Raw genomic sequence first — 13,283 nt, 5'->3', positions numbered from 1 at the left:
GGATGAAGCGCTTCCAATTTTCTTTATTGGGATGAAACCCATTTTAGTACCACCACCAACCATCTAAAACAGTAGCTCAGGTGCTACAACAGGATCTTTGTAGCTGAGAAAAAGCTGCAATATGAACTTACTCATAAACAACCTTATTTATGTAATGGTCTTTAGTCCCTTGTATCCCTTCAAGCAGGTGAGAGAGTGAAGTAGCCTTGATTACATCTGTAAGCAGAAATATTTGCATGTGGCAGTTGGCATGTTAAGTCCATTGGATTGATATCCTGTAATCTTACTTGTTTTTGTCAGGTAACTGGTGATCTTTTTGACATCATGTCGGGGCAGACCGACGTGGACCATCCCCTCTGCGAAGAATGCACAGATACACTCTTGGATCAGCTCGACAGTCAGCTCACTGTCACGGAGAACGAATGCCAAAACTACAAGTAAAGAAACCCTCAGATGAATGATTGGAGGAAAAATGGATGCTCGGAAATGAACCTCTCTGAGAGATTGCAGTGTATGGTCAACTGAGAATTTATGCATAAATGGGAATGAGCTGTTGTGGCTGAAAAAGTAGTTGATAAACCACTCTTGTCAGTCTCTAAATAAAGGTTGTATACAACTGTTTTGGTTTAGAAGTGGGTTTTGGTGAGAAGCCCTGTTAAGACGGGCGCTGGAATACTGATAATGAGGGTTGTGATGTGACATGAATTGTTAGGTAATAACTGAGGAGTCTTGCCACTTGTTTCACAGATATGACCCTGATTTATTACACACTTAAAGCCGACACATGTTTCGACCCAACATGGTTCTTTTTCAAGGCGTGTGTATTTTATGGGAAAATGTCACTGACAATGGAGCTCTTGAGTAAGGGCTCTTGTTGGATAAGTTGTCGGGCCAGTAGGGCCTCAGCACAAAGATGAGCACTTTGGTGAGGGGACTGATAGAGGGACGAGAATCCGACCAGCGATATTTGTTCATCTGGCTGCTGAAAAGGGCACCAAAACCACAGAACCGCATTCAGCCCATAAGAAACCCTTGCCTGGAGTCTTCCCCCATCTCTCTGCGGCAAATTCCATTCCAGTGTCCTGTCTTCAGTCTTCACATCAAGGAATTTGTCAACCAGGTTTTTGGCTGCAAATCCTGAAGACATCTTGCTGCAAACTCTTCTTCTGTACTGAGGTACTGTGTTGTCTGGGATATTACCTTAAGCCTTTTGTGATTCCTGTGACGCTTTGGGGTGATTCATGTGATTGGGAGTCCTCACATCCAGTTCGCCCATGCCCAATGCGGGAATCTCTCTAGGATGTCTTCTCTGATGTCCCTGGACCCTAATTAACCCTAAAGTGAACTACTTAGTTGTTTTGAAGAGACTTCAACAGGAACTCAGACTTTTTCTGAACCCAATATCTCTCAGTGCCTACAGCTGGTACCTAGACCACCAGTGTCCCTCTTCTGCCTCTGAGAGAACTTGCGCAATAGACTAGGGAAGGACTGGATAAGAAAAGGATTCTGCCTTGAAAAATATAACCCGTTTTTGAAAGTTATTTATTTGTAACAGAGATGTTTTGGTAACTGTCCCTCTGAAATGAGCAGTTACATAAGATCTTACTTTCAATGTGTTTTGCCGTTCTTGTACATAAGGTTATTTTACTCGCCTGTGAATTGGTTCCCCCACTTCCCAAAAGTAACACTGTTGGCATGCTGCACTGCTGGGATTTGTGGAGATTGGATTACGTTGACTATTGAGATACTTTGTGTCGAAAGAAAACATTCCAGTAGGTTTGATGTTGGCAAAGTAAAGTGTACTAATTGTATGTGCAATTTAAAACTAAACACTATGACTTCTCCAGCATGGGGTCTGGCATGGATTCACATGCTCATGAATATTCTCTGGCGTCAGGCTGGGAATCCTCTGTAAAAAGAAAACCATTTCGCTTTCACTTTTAAAAGTATATTTCAAATGGATTGTGTCCTCCCACGTATTCCTCATCTTATGATAATTCGTTATCTCCAGCTTCGCTGCTTCGGGAAAAAAAATTCTCTCGGCAGAGGGCGCTGTGCTCGAGGTCGTGGCGTTGATTGTCCCTCGACGGACTCTGTACTCTGTCTACGTCACGGATGGTATAAATAGCTCGAGCCGCGCCCGTTGCTTCAGTTCCGTTTTCTGATCGCTTCGCTATCGAGAACGGCACGCTTGAGATTTTCTGTGAAGAAAATGTTGTCATCTTCGACTCCTTCGACACCCAAGACTTGATTCAAGAAGTGTGTAGATTGTGGATAAAAAATTTCGATCACGGATCCTCACTGGGTTTGTCTCTGGTGTCTCGGTTCCAGTCACCGGACCGACGACTGTGGTTCCTGCCAATCCATGACCGAGAAAGTTTTTTTTTTTTTTTTTGAAAATTCTTTATTGGTTTTTCAACAACGGGTAACAAACAGCGCATTTGCAGAGAAATGCAGTATGTATAATAATAGAACATCAACCTTAACATTCCCTGACCTCCCACTCCACCCCCCTACCCTCGAGACCACAGTAAAAACCTCAGTCTTCTATAGGCACACGTGCCGAGCAGGGACTGCCGGAACTGTTCGATGTGCTGTCCAGCGTCACTGGACGGAGAAGTGGCACTGTCAGCTCCACCCAGCGGAGAAGATCTGCACTGGAATCCAGTTTTTGTACCTGGATTGCCATTTCCCAAGCCGCCGTCTCTGCGGCAATCCATCTCCTGAGGTCATTCCACCAAAGGGCCTCGCTTGGACCCCGTACGCTCTTCCAGCCCATGGCTATGCACCTTTTCGCTGTTATGTAAATCAAATCTAGAAGTCTAGTTAGGGGCTTATTCTTGCTGCTTCGCTTGTATGTCCCAATATGCAAGCTGCTGGTTCATGAGTTTCCACCTCAATCCCAGCCGTCGCCACGCTCTCTTTCACTTGGGCCCAGAACCTCTGGACCGAAGGACAGCTCCAGAACATATGGGTCATGCCTGCCCGTGGCTCGTGGCATTTGGGACATGTCTGGGGCGTGGCCCCTTTGAACTTCGATATGGCGTCAGGCCTAAGATAGGCTCTGTTGGTAATGTACAGCTGTATTAATTGGAGGCGAGCATTCCTGGAGGTCTTTTTATGGTAGTGGGTTATTTTCTCCCATGTTTTGTCCTCAAATTCAAGGCCCAATTCACACTCCCATCTCCTTTTGCATTTTAGTTCGTTCTTTGTCGTGGCCAGTAATAGGGCTTCGTATATTCTGGAGGTTTCGTGGCCTCCTTCGGCTGTGTCCAGCAATGTTTCGATGGTTTCGTTCTCAATTAATTGGTTGTCTGCCTCTGGCCATCTTTTTCTTAAGGCCAGTGTTACTGCCCTGTGGAGCAAGAACTGTCCAGTGGGCAGGCCCGTCGACTCGCTGAGGTCAGGGAATGTCAAAAGCTCGTGTTCGTGCATGAGGTCGCCCAGTACTGCCACACCATAAGGCTCCCACATAGAACGAGTTTCAGTGTGTCCACAAGAGGGTTTCGCCATGACTGCAGCGATGGGGATCTGCGGGGAGTATGGGTCCTCTAACCCCATAGCTTTGCAGGCCCGCTTCCAGAGCTGAGTTCCAAGCTTGGTCAGGTATGGATGACGTTGTGGAGCCCCTTTCTCGACCATAATAAGTCTCGAAGTAGCAGTTGCGGCAGGGCCGGTTGGAGAAGTCTGGTGTCAGTGGTGGCTTCATCTGCCATCCAGTGCGTTACGTGCCTCAGTTGGCTGGCCAGGTAATATAGTTCGAAATTGGGGACTTTCAGTCCGCCCTTCTCGTAGGGCCTTTGGAGGATGTCTAGCGCCACCCTATGCCTGCCTCCCTGCCACAGGAATCCTCTACAGAGTTTGTTCAGGTCTCTGAAAAAGGCGGGGGGGGTGTTGAAGGGGACATTGGTAAAGCAGTGCATTAAGCGTGGGAGCGCTACCATTTTGAGGAGTCCTGCCCTTCCTGCCACTGAGAGAGGGAGTTTCCCCCAAAAAGCCATGGAGTTAGCGAGTGCATCCCTAGCTCCGACTGTGTTAAGAATGTGTTCAGTATCCGGGTTACGGTGTATGGTAACACCCAAGTATTTGAAGGATGTCACCTGCCACTGGAGAGCTAGCGGGGGCAGGGATCTGTGCTCATCGCTATATAGTGCTGCGAGGGGGTAGAGAGAGGACTTGTCTTTGTTTATCTGGATGCCTGTATGTTTTTGGGAGCAGTCTAATGTCTCCAAGATGTAGGGCAGAAGATGCTCAGGGTTATGTAGGTAAAGAAGTGTGTCATCTGCATACATGGAGATGAGGTGTGTCACTCCATCTAGTACAATGCCTCCCCCACCGTATTCCTGACGGATGTACGCGGCCACAGGCTCTGCAGTAATGATGTATAACATGGGGGATAAGGGACATCCCTGCCGTGTGCCTCTGGGGAGGGGCCTTTTGTCAGAGTACGTCTTGTTGGTGCGCACTCTAGCCGTGGGGTGAGTGTAAAGCAATTGGGTCCATTTAAGGAAGGCGGGTCCTATGCCCATCCTGACCATGGTGGCGTATAACCATTCCCATTTAACTGAATCAAAGGCCTTGGTGGCGTCAAGTGACGCCACCGCGTATTTCTGGGATTCTCGCTCTGTTCAGTATATGATGTGGTGCAACCTGCGTAAGTTTTCGGTGAAAGAGCGCCCAGGTACGTAGCCAGTTTGGTCTTGGTGAATTAGCAGGGGAATCACTCTGCGTAATCTATTGGCGAGGAGTGCCGACAGTATTTTGCAGTCGACATTTAGCATAGAAAGAGGTCTAAATGAACCGCAATCCGTCCCATCTTTGCCAGGCTTAAGCAAGGGGATTATTATTGCTTCCCTCATGGAGTTTGGGAGTGAGCCGCGCTCAAAAGCCTCGTTGTATACTTGTGCCAGCAGTGGGGCAAGGGTCACCTCATATGTCTTATAGAATTCCCCAGGAAGGCCATCCATACCTGGCGCTTTCCCAGAGGGTAATGATCTAATGATTGCCTTGACTTCTTCCTGGGTAATCGGGTCCTCTAAGGCTACGGCCAACTGTGGGTCTAGCTTGGGTAACCCTATGCAGTCTAGGGCGTCCTCGGATCCCGGTATCCGACGAGGGCGGGGTTTTGGAGTATAGGTCCTGGTAGTACTCGGAGAAAACCGTGTTAATCTCGGCCTGGGTGTGCACCGTGGTGCCATCTGCTCTACGAATGTGGCAGATGGGGGTCCTAGGGGTTTTTCTCTTGTACAGCCAGGCCAAGAGTTTGCCAGGCTTGTCTCCCAGGGCGTGTGTCCTTTCAGTATGCTTGGCGTAGCTTAGTTTCCCCAGGGACTCCCAGTGCGACAGACAGGCTTGTCGCTGTGTTATTATTTCCCATATATGCTCTGGAGTCGAATCTGCCTTGTTCTCCATCTTCCCCAGCTTCCTTTCTGCTCCCGCCAGAGAATTCATAATGGACCTTTGGGCCCCCCCCCCCACTGCAGCTAGCATGTCCCCTCTCATAACCACCTTATATGCCTCCCATGCGGTGCTGATACATTCCACACTACCTAGGTTGTTTAGCCAGTATTCGTCTGTACTGTCTTGTACTTGGTCCCTGAAGGCTGTGTCCAGCAGGGCCTCTGCTAGCAGTCTCCACGTGGGAACCGGGGGTCTGGGCGGGTACATCTCCCAGGTGACCGACAAGGGTGAGTGGTCTGACAATACTCTGGGTAAATACTGTGCCTCGCTGAAAGTGGCTTGCTGCTCCTGACTGACCAGCATGTAATCCAACCTGGTGTGGACACTATGTGGCGGGGAGAAGGAGTACTCGCGTCGCTCCGGGCCCAGTTCCCTCCACAGATCGCAAAGTGACAACTGAGTAATCAGTTTGGATAGTATCTTGGCTGGGGGGGATAGGCGGGAGTGTTTGGTATCAGACCTGTCTTTGAGAGGGTCTAAGGTGCAGTTGTGGTCCCCACCCCATATCATGACGCTATTTACGTAGGGGCCTAGTCTAGAGTATAGGGAGTGGAAGAAAGTTGTGGCGTCGTGGTTAGGTGCGTAAGTGCTAATCAGGCACAGGTCTCTTCCCTCCATGGTACCCTGCACAAGCGCCATCCTGCCCTCGTCATCCTTCTTGGTCCCCATTACCTTAAAGGGGACGGTCGGGTTGATCCATATCAAAACCCCTCTAGCGTATGAGGAGTAGGAGGATCCGACCAGGGTCCCCCGCCATGTTTTGGCTAGCGCCGTCAGTTTTTCCTCTGTTAGGTGTGTCTCTTGGAGCATGGCAATTCCCACCTTGCAGCGTCGCAGGTATGCCTGGATCCGTCGTTGTTTCACATAGCTATTCATGCCTCTGACGTTCCACGTCATCACTTTTATTCTTTCAGCCACAGGCATGATGGTGTCCTCTCTCCTGCCTCGGTCTTGGTCGAGGTCCCGTTAGAGGTGCTGCTGTAATGAGGATATCCTGAGGTCTCGGTATTTCAACTTTAGAGTTCCCAACTAGGGTGCGGGTTCCCGGCTTCCCTTTCCCTAAGAACAAACTTCCCCAACAAATAACTGGTCTGACAAGATACTCCTCGTCGTGACTGTCCCGTTTCCGCTCCTTAGGACCAGGCATGGTCTTCGGGTGCCCTACGGGCGGGTAAACGTACCCTGAAAACAGAAAAACAAGCTCCAGGGGTTGAGGGAGCTGTAACTTCGATGTTCCGCGTAATAGAATCATATCGGCTGCTCTTAGGGCTAGGTGTATCTGTTACTGTGCTCTTGAGGTATGAATCGCTCCTGCTGTCTCTGGTAGGTGTATCAGTGCGGCTTACGCCTTGTGCCATCAATGTCCGGTAATTGCTGCTCGTCCATCCAGTCCCGGGCTTGTTCCAGGGTGTCGAATAGGTGGGCTCTGTTCTTGTGTATCACTTTTAGCCTTGCGGGGTATAGGAGCATATATTTCAATCCAGCGGCCTTCAACCTGGCTTTAGTGTGACTGAACTGAGCTCTGTTCATCTGTACCTGAAAGGTGTAGTCAGGGTAAATCGCGATCTTGGCCGAATTCCTCAGTATCTGGCCCCCTGATCGTGAGTGCGCTAGAATGACCTCACGGTCTCTGTAGTTTAATACTTTTGCTATCATAGGCCTGGGTGGGCCTCCTGGCGGGGGCCTCTTGGCGAGCGACCTATGAGCCCTTTCGATGGAGAACCCCTGCGAAAGTTTCTCTGCGCCGATCTCCTGCAGCAGGAGGTTTTCGGCGTAGTTGGTGGGGTTCGAGTCTTCGATGCCCTCCGGTAATCCGAGGAGCCGGATGTTGTTCCGGCGGGCCCTTCCTTCGGCCTCCTCCACCCTGTCCTCCAAGTTCTTGACCCTTTGCTGAAGGCCGTCCATTTCGTGCAGAAGCTGGGTCTTCGCTTCCGTATTCTCACGTACTTGGGTCTCGAGCGCATCAGTTCTGCCAGCCAAGGAGCGGACGTCCTGGCGAAGGAGGCCCAAATCTATGGCCACAGCATCGATTTTATTCACCATAGTTGTTTGGAATAACGTGATGGCCTCCAAGAGTTGGGAGTTGGTGGGTTCAGACGTCGCTGCTGTGGGGCTTGTTTCCTTTCCGGCAGTTGCCATGGTTGGGCACTCTGGGTTGGGGGTCTCATTGGCTGTGTAGGCGTCTAGGGTGGTCTGTCGCTGCTTGGACCTAGCCCCCCTCCCCGTAGACTTATCCAGGCTGGACATCCTCCCAGATCTGCGGGTTTCAAGCGCCACAATCGGGTGTTACGGCTAGGGTCCTTTAGTCGTGGCCCCTGTAGAAATTTGCAGTTACAAAGTATGACGGCAGCTCGCGGGGGGGCACCTTGTCCTTAAGGCTCTGCAGGAAGTCTCTCTCCAGGGGCAGGAGGGTCGCGCGGTCGCGGGCCGTGCCATGCAGCGCGGGCGTGTCAGTTAGGCCCACACACACACTGCCAAATAAAGGCCATTCTCTCCAGCCTACTCGTGGCAGTGGTTGTGGCTCCTCGTGGGCCCTCAGTCAGGGGGGGGGGGGGGGGGGGGGGGGGGCTAGGGGCCCAGACAGCGGGGGGCGGCCCCACTCTTGGTTACTTGCCCGCTCCAAGTGTTGCGGTCCCCAGTCTCCTTCCAGTGTCTGCGACCCTCTTCCAGGGTGCCGGGGCCGCACCGGCCGCGCCCGTGGTGCGATTCAGGCAGGGCAGTTGGTGTACGCGACCCTCACAGCAGGACTAACCAGGGGCGGCGCGAGGCAGTCGGCGTTCGCACTCGATATAGTGCGCGTTCCCCAGGCCTTGATTCCGGCACTCCTCTCCCCTTGCGGGTGGGTCCGGGCCGGTCCTCAATCTCCCTTGATCCTCGCTGCAGGGCCGGCAGGTGCCTCCGGTTGTTCCGGTCGTCCTCGCGTCTTCGCGTCTGGAGCTCTCTTAGGCTTATCGCAGTGATCACTTTCCAAGCACGAAGGGATCAGCCGGGGCGCGGTTCACACCCACTCCGCAGTGTAGGGCAGCCTTCTCCATGGATCACTAGGCTGACGCCGGGCTCTCCGGGCTCAGCGAGTGGAAGCCGCCATCTTGGCTACCCACTCCGTCATGTACGCAATCCTCGTGGCGCGGCTTCTGGGCTTCCACCCTCGTGTGTGGGGAGTCCAGGAGGCTCCCGCCGCAGTCAGCAGCTCTCGGGGTGGTTTGCAGGCACCAAAGACGATTTGCAATATTAAAGAACAGCTTATCAGTAGCTCATCATGCGGAGTTTGCCGAAGTCGCGTCCGCTATACATGGCGGTTAGCCACGCCCCCCCATGACCGAGAAAGTTATTCGTGAGAGGAGAGGTAAACTGTTGGTGGAAAGGGAAGCCTCTAAGAAGGCTACGTCCAAAAAACATCAAAAAGCGACTGATTCGAAGGAATCGGATTGCCATAGGCACTCCAAGAGATCTCGATCCAGGAGTAGATCGAGACACTCTTCTTCCTCGTCCAAAAAAATGAAGAGGAGACATAGATCTCCCTCATCATCATCTTCAGAGTCGACCGAAGAAATTCGATGTCCGACAAAATCGGATTCTCCCAGAAAATGGGAAGAATTTCGTAAAAAGATGGAAGTATTCGAGAATGTGGGCCCGACTCCCTCGAATGAACCTCGAAAAAGCCATACCCCTAAAGTCGCTCCATTGGACGACAAAGGGAAATCCAAGACTACCATGGTAAAAACTGGTAGTGTCGAGGATACTCGAAAAACTCGAGGCGACGCCAAGTCGTTGAGGACTCTTCGAGAGTCGAGTACCTCTCCGGTGCCATATAAAAAACATAAGTCGTCGAAGGCTTCGACGATTTTATTGACGCGGTCGGCGTCAACCGTTTCGGCATCAAAATCAAAAACAACCTCGACGCCCGTGTGCCGGCGCACAAGCAAGCCTGAACCGACCAAGATGCCGGGAACCCCACTCGTGCATCCCAGTGGGAGACCGGCTGACAAGGTTCGTCAACTCGTGGAAGAAGATCACCACCGACAGATGTTGCTGGACACTCTCACTTAGGGACACACCTTGGAGTTCCAACGCAGATGCCCTTGTATCCCACAGTTTCCCCGTCAAGAGCAGTACATAGCTCTGCTCCTAGAAGAAGTACGAGCCATGTTATGGAAAGGGGTGGTAGAGCTTGTTCCCCAACGGCTCCGGGGCTCCAGAGTCTATTCCAGATACTTTCTGGTCAGAAAGAAGACAGGGGGTTGGAGACCCATCCTGGGCCTATGCCGCCTGAACAAATACCTAAAGTCCCAAAAATTCAGGATGGTCGCGTTGCAGCACATGCTCAGCCAACTGGAAGAGTGGGGGCTTCTTGACATTGTTGAACCTAGAGGATGCATACTTCCATGTCCCTGTCCACAGGAAACTTTGAAAGTTCCTACGGTTCGTGGTACTAGGCCAACATTACCAGTTCAAGGCCCTACCGTTCGGCTTAGTCGGCCCCAAGGGTGTTAACAAAATGTCTGGCCCTGGTGGCAGCCCACCTGCGTCTGCAGGGCATACACGTCTAACCATACCTGGACGATTGGTTGCTACATGCCCACTCCCGGGTGCTGGCTGACGAGCACACGAAGGAGACCGTCCGACTGCTGACGGAGCTGGGGTTCTCCATGAACTATCTGAAGGCCTGCTTAATGCCATTGCAGAACTTGCTGTTCCTCTGCGCCAGACTCAACACGCTGGCTTTCCCGGCAGCCCTTCGGAGGAGAGACTAGCGGCCATTCAAAGGAAGGTACAGAGACTGTGGTAGGCGAAGACAGCCACGGTCCGGGCCATCAAGTAATTGCTGGGCATGATGTTGTCCTGCATCAACCTCATCCGTCTCTGTAGGTTGCAAATGCGATCCCTACAGGAATTCTTGGATGCACATTGGACACAAGTGTACCGGAGTTTTGCGGACAAGATCCCCCTCAACGAAGTGTTCTAGCGGGCGATAGAGTGGTGGGATGTATGCGCCCACCTTGCCCAGGGGACTGGATTTTAAACCCTGCCATACCAGGAGACGGTCATCATGGACGCCTCTCTGGAAGGTTGGGGAGCCCACACCGGACAGCTACACGCCAGAAGTCTGTGGGTTCCGGAGGAGAAGGATCTACACATCAACATCCTAGAGCTACGGTCAGTGTTCTGGGCCCTCAAGTCTTTCCTACCTTCTCTGAGAGGCAAGGTGGTGATTATCTTTACGGACAACACCACCACTGTGTTTTACATCAGGAAGCAAGGGGGCACCCAATCCCCAGCGCTCCTCAAGGGAGCTCACGGCCTGTGGCATTGGGCCATCAGACAAGGGATGTTCCTCATCCCGTTACACCTGGCAGGCGTCAAGAACACCAATGCCGACTCAATCGGCAGGGAACTGCGCTCCTGCTATGAGTGGGAACTTCGTCAGGATCAGGTGGACTGTCTGTTCGTCAAATGGGGCAGACCTTCGATTAAACTTTTTGCCACGCTGTCGAACTGAAAATGCCCAACGTTTGCCAGCAGATTCCACCAACCGAGGAGCATGAGGGGCGCGTTCTCCTTCCCGTGGGAAGGGAAGGTCTGTTTCTGTACACTTTACCCCGTTTCTTCTTCTGCTACATGTGATCAACGCACTCAGCATCTGTGCAAGATGATACTCATTGCCCCAGCGTGGCAGAGGCAGATTTGGTATCCAGACCTACTCAGCCTGTTGGCGACTCCTCCTGTTAAGCTGCCGATACTTCTGGACCTGCTCACCAGGGAGAACGGCGCAATCCTTCATCACGACCCAGGATCTTTCAACCTGAAGGCAAGGCTCCTGCAGCCTTATTTTGGAGGTTATGCACTGCCAGCAGACTGAAGGGAGGTTCTCGCCAAAGCCAGGGCGTTGTCTACATTAATTGCTAAGGCCATAAGTGGAAGCGTTTTTCTACGTGGTGCCAGTCACAGAAGATTACCCCGCTAAGGTTCACGCCCCCACAGCTTCTTCCATGCTTGCTTTCCTTGGCATAAGCTGGTCTGGCTCATGCATCCATTAAGGTACACCTGACGGCCATCTCACGCTACACCAGATCCCCGAGAAGATACTCGTTGTGGTCCCACAGACTCGTCAAGGAGTTTCTCAAGGAGCTTTTTCCCACCAGTGTAGGTGCCTGCCCCGGCATGGGAACTCAACCTAGTCGTGGAAAGACTCATGGGGCAACTTTCAAACCTATGCATCAAGCCGCCCCACTCAAGTTTCTCTCATGGAAAACAGCGTTCCTTGTAGCCATCACCTGAGTCAGACGAGTGGGTGAGATCCAGACCCTGTCTTGCAAGCAGCCATATCTGACTTTCCACAAATCTAGGGTGGTGCTGCGTACGCACCCCACATTCATGCCAAAGGTCCCGTCGGAATTCCACCTAATCGAGCCTTTGGCATTGCCTGTTTTATTGCTGAACCTTTCGCCGGCTGAGAGGATCTTGCATTCGCTGGACGTTGCTTGTGCCTTGAAATTCTATGTGGCAGGTACTTAGTTTTCGGAAGAATTCTCAATCATTTGTGAACCATGGGAAGGCCTTGTCCAAGGCTTCCATCTCAAGATGGCTCTCCGGCTGCACCATGAACTGTCCTCGGCTGGCTAACCGGCCTCTGCCGGGCCGTCCGAGAGGCCACTCCACCAGAGCGATCGCTGCGATGACGGCATACCTTTCTGGTGTGCTCCTGCTCGACATCTGCAGGGCTGCGACGTGGAGATCCACGCATACCTTCACGAGAGTTCTACTGCATCAACATGGATTCTAGGGAGGAGTCCAGAGTCTTTCAGGCAGTGCTACGCAACATGTTCACTTGAGGCGGGTCTGTTCCCGGGATAAGTGTTAATTGCTTCTGTTGAGCCTTGCCACCTTCTGTTGTTGTGTAATGTGTACTGCTGTGTAATCGTTATTCATGAGCATGTGAATCCATGCCAGAGCCCATGCTGGAGAATGTTTGTTGCCACTTTGCGTGCTTGCCAAATCTGAAGATGGTTGCCTGAGGCAGGGCTTAGGGGGAGGACTGTCATTGGATGGGGGCAGTATGACCGAGAGGCCAGTGATTGTTTTAAAGGAGAAATACAGTTTTCAAAGTGAAACTGTTTTCTTTGTACAGAGGATTCCCGGCCTGAGGAAATATTCATGAGCATGTGAATCCATGCCAGACCCATGCTGGAGAACAATAGTTACACGTAAGTAACTGAGGACTACTCACACTTGTCAATAGTGACATTGGTCCTCATTATAGGTTTGCCGGTCTGGGAGCTACGGTAAGTAGGTTCAGGAGCTGAAACCTCTCCTGAGGGACTGTTTACTCAGACCCCTTCTTTTAAAAAGAGCAAATTGCTTAGCAATGATTGCATGTCCTATAGTTTTGTTAAGGATGAAAAACTTGCCATTTAATCTCAAAAAGAGTACTAAAAGATGTCTGGTGGACTCCACAGTAGGTTTTACCGACTGCAACATGAGATCCATCCAGGAGAGGATAAGATCCTTCTGTCCCTTAGTCTGGGAGGGACCAGTGTTGGGTAATATTTTCATATTTGTGATAAATCTTCCTGACCTGTGCCCAGCCCAGAACCTTTTGCATGGACTTGGTGATTAATTCCCCTTGTCCCTAGGTGAAGGGGAATCTGTTTCCCCTCTCACTTAGTCTTACTCTTTTTTTTTTAAAACTTATTTATTTATTAACAGCGTACAGGAGCAAGCATGATAAACTCACATTTGTTACAGACAACATATGACATTTGAAATGCCCCCCTCCCCCCAACCCCTACGCCTGCAGACGGCATTGTTCCCCGGGCCTCATT

The 13,283-nt window shown here is 51.4% G+C and overlaps 1 protein-coding gene across 1 annotated transcript in view; it reads left to right on the top strand.

The window, feature by feature from the left end:
* BECN1 (beclin 1) overlaps nucleotides 1–13,283 on the top strand; it is a 649,635-nt gene that overhangs the window by 441,456 nt on the left and 194,896 nt on the right. Inside the window, exon 6 of the mRNA XM_069634173.1 lies at nucleotides 301–437. Within this exon, the coding sequence (XP_069490274.1) occupies nucleotides 301–437 (137 nt within the window). The remainder of the gene's footprint in view (nucleotides 1–300; nucleotides 438–13,283) is intronic.

The sequence above is a fragment of the Ambystoma mexicanum genome, chromosome 13, assembly GCF_040938575.1.
Source record: "Ambystoma mexicanum isolate Mex_15411 chromosome 13, UKY_AmexF1_1, whole genome shotgun sequence".
NCBI classification, from domain to species: domain Eukaryota; kingdom Metazoa; phylum Chordata; class Amphibia; order Caudata; family Ambystomatidae; genus Ambystoma; species Ambystoma mexicanum.
This window is presented reverse-complemented; position numbering and strand designations above follow the sequence as displayed.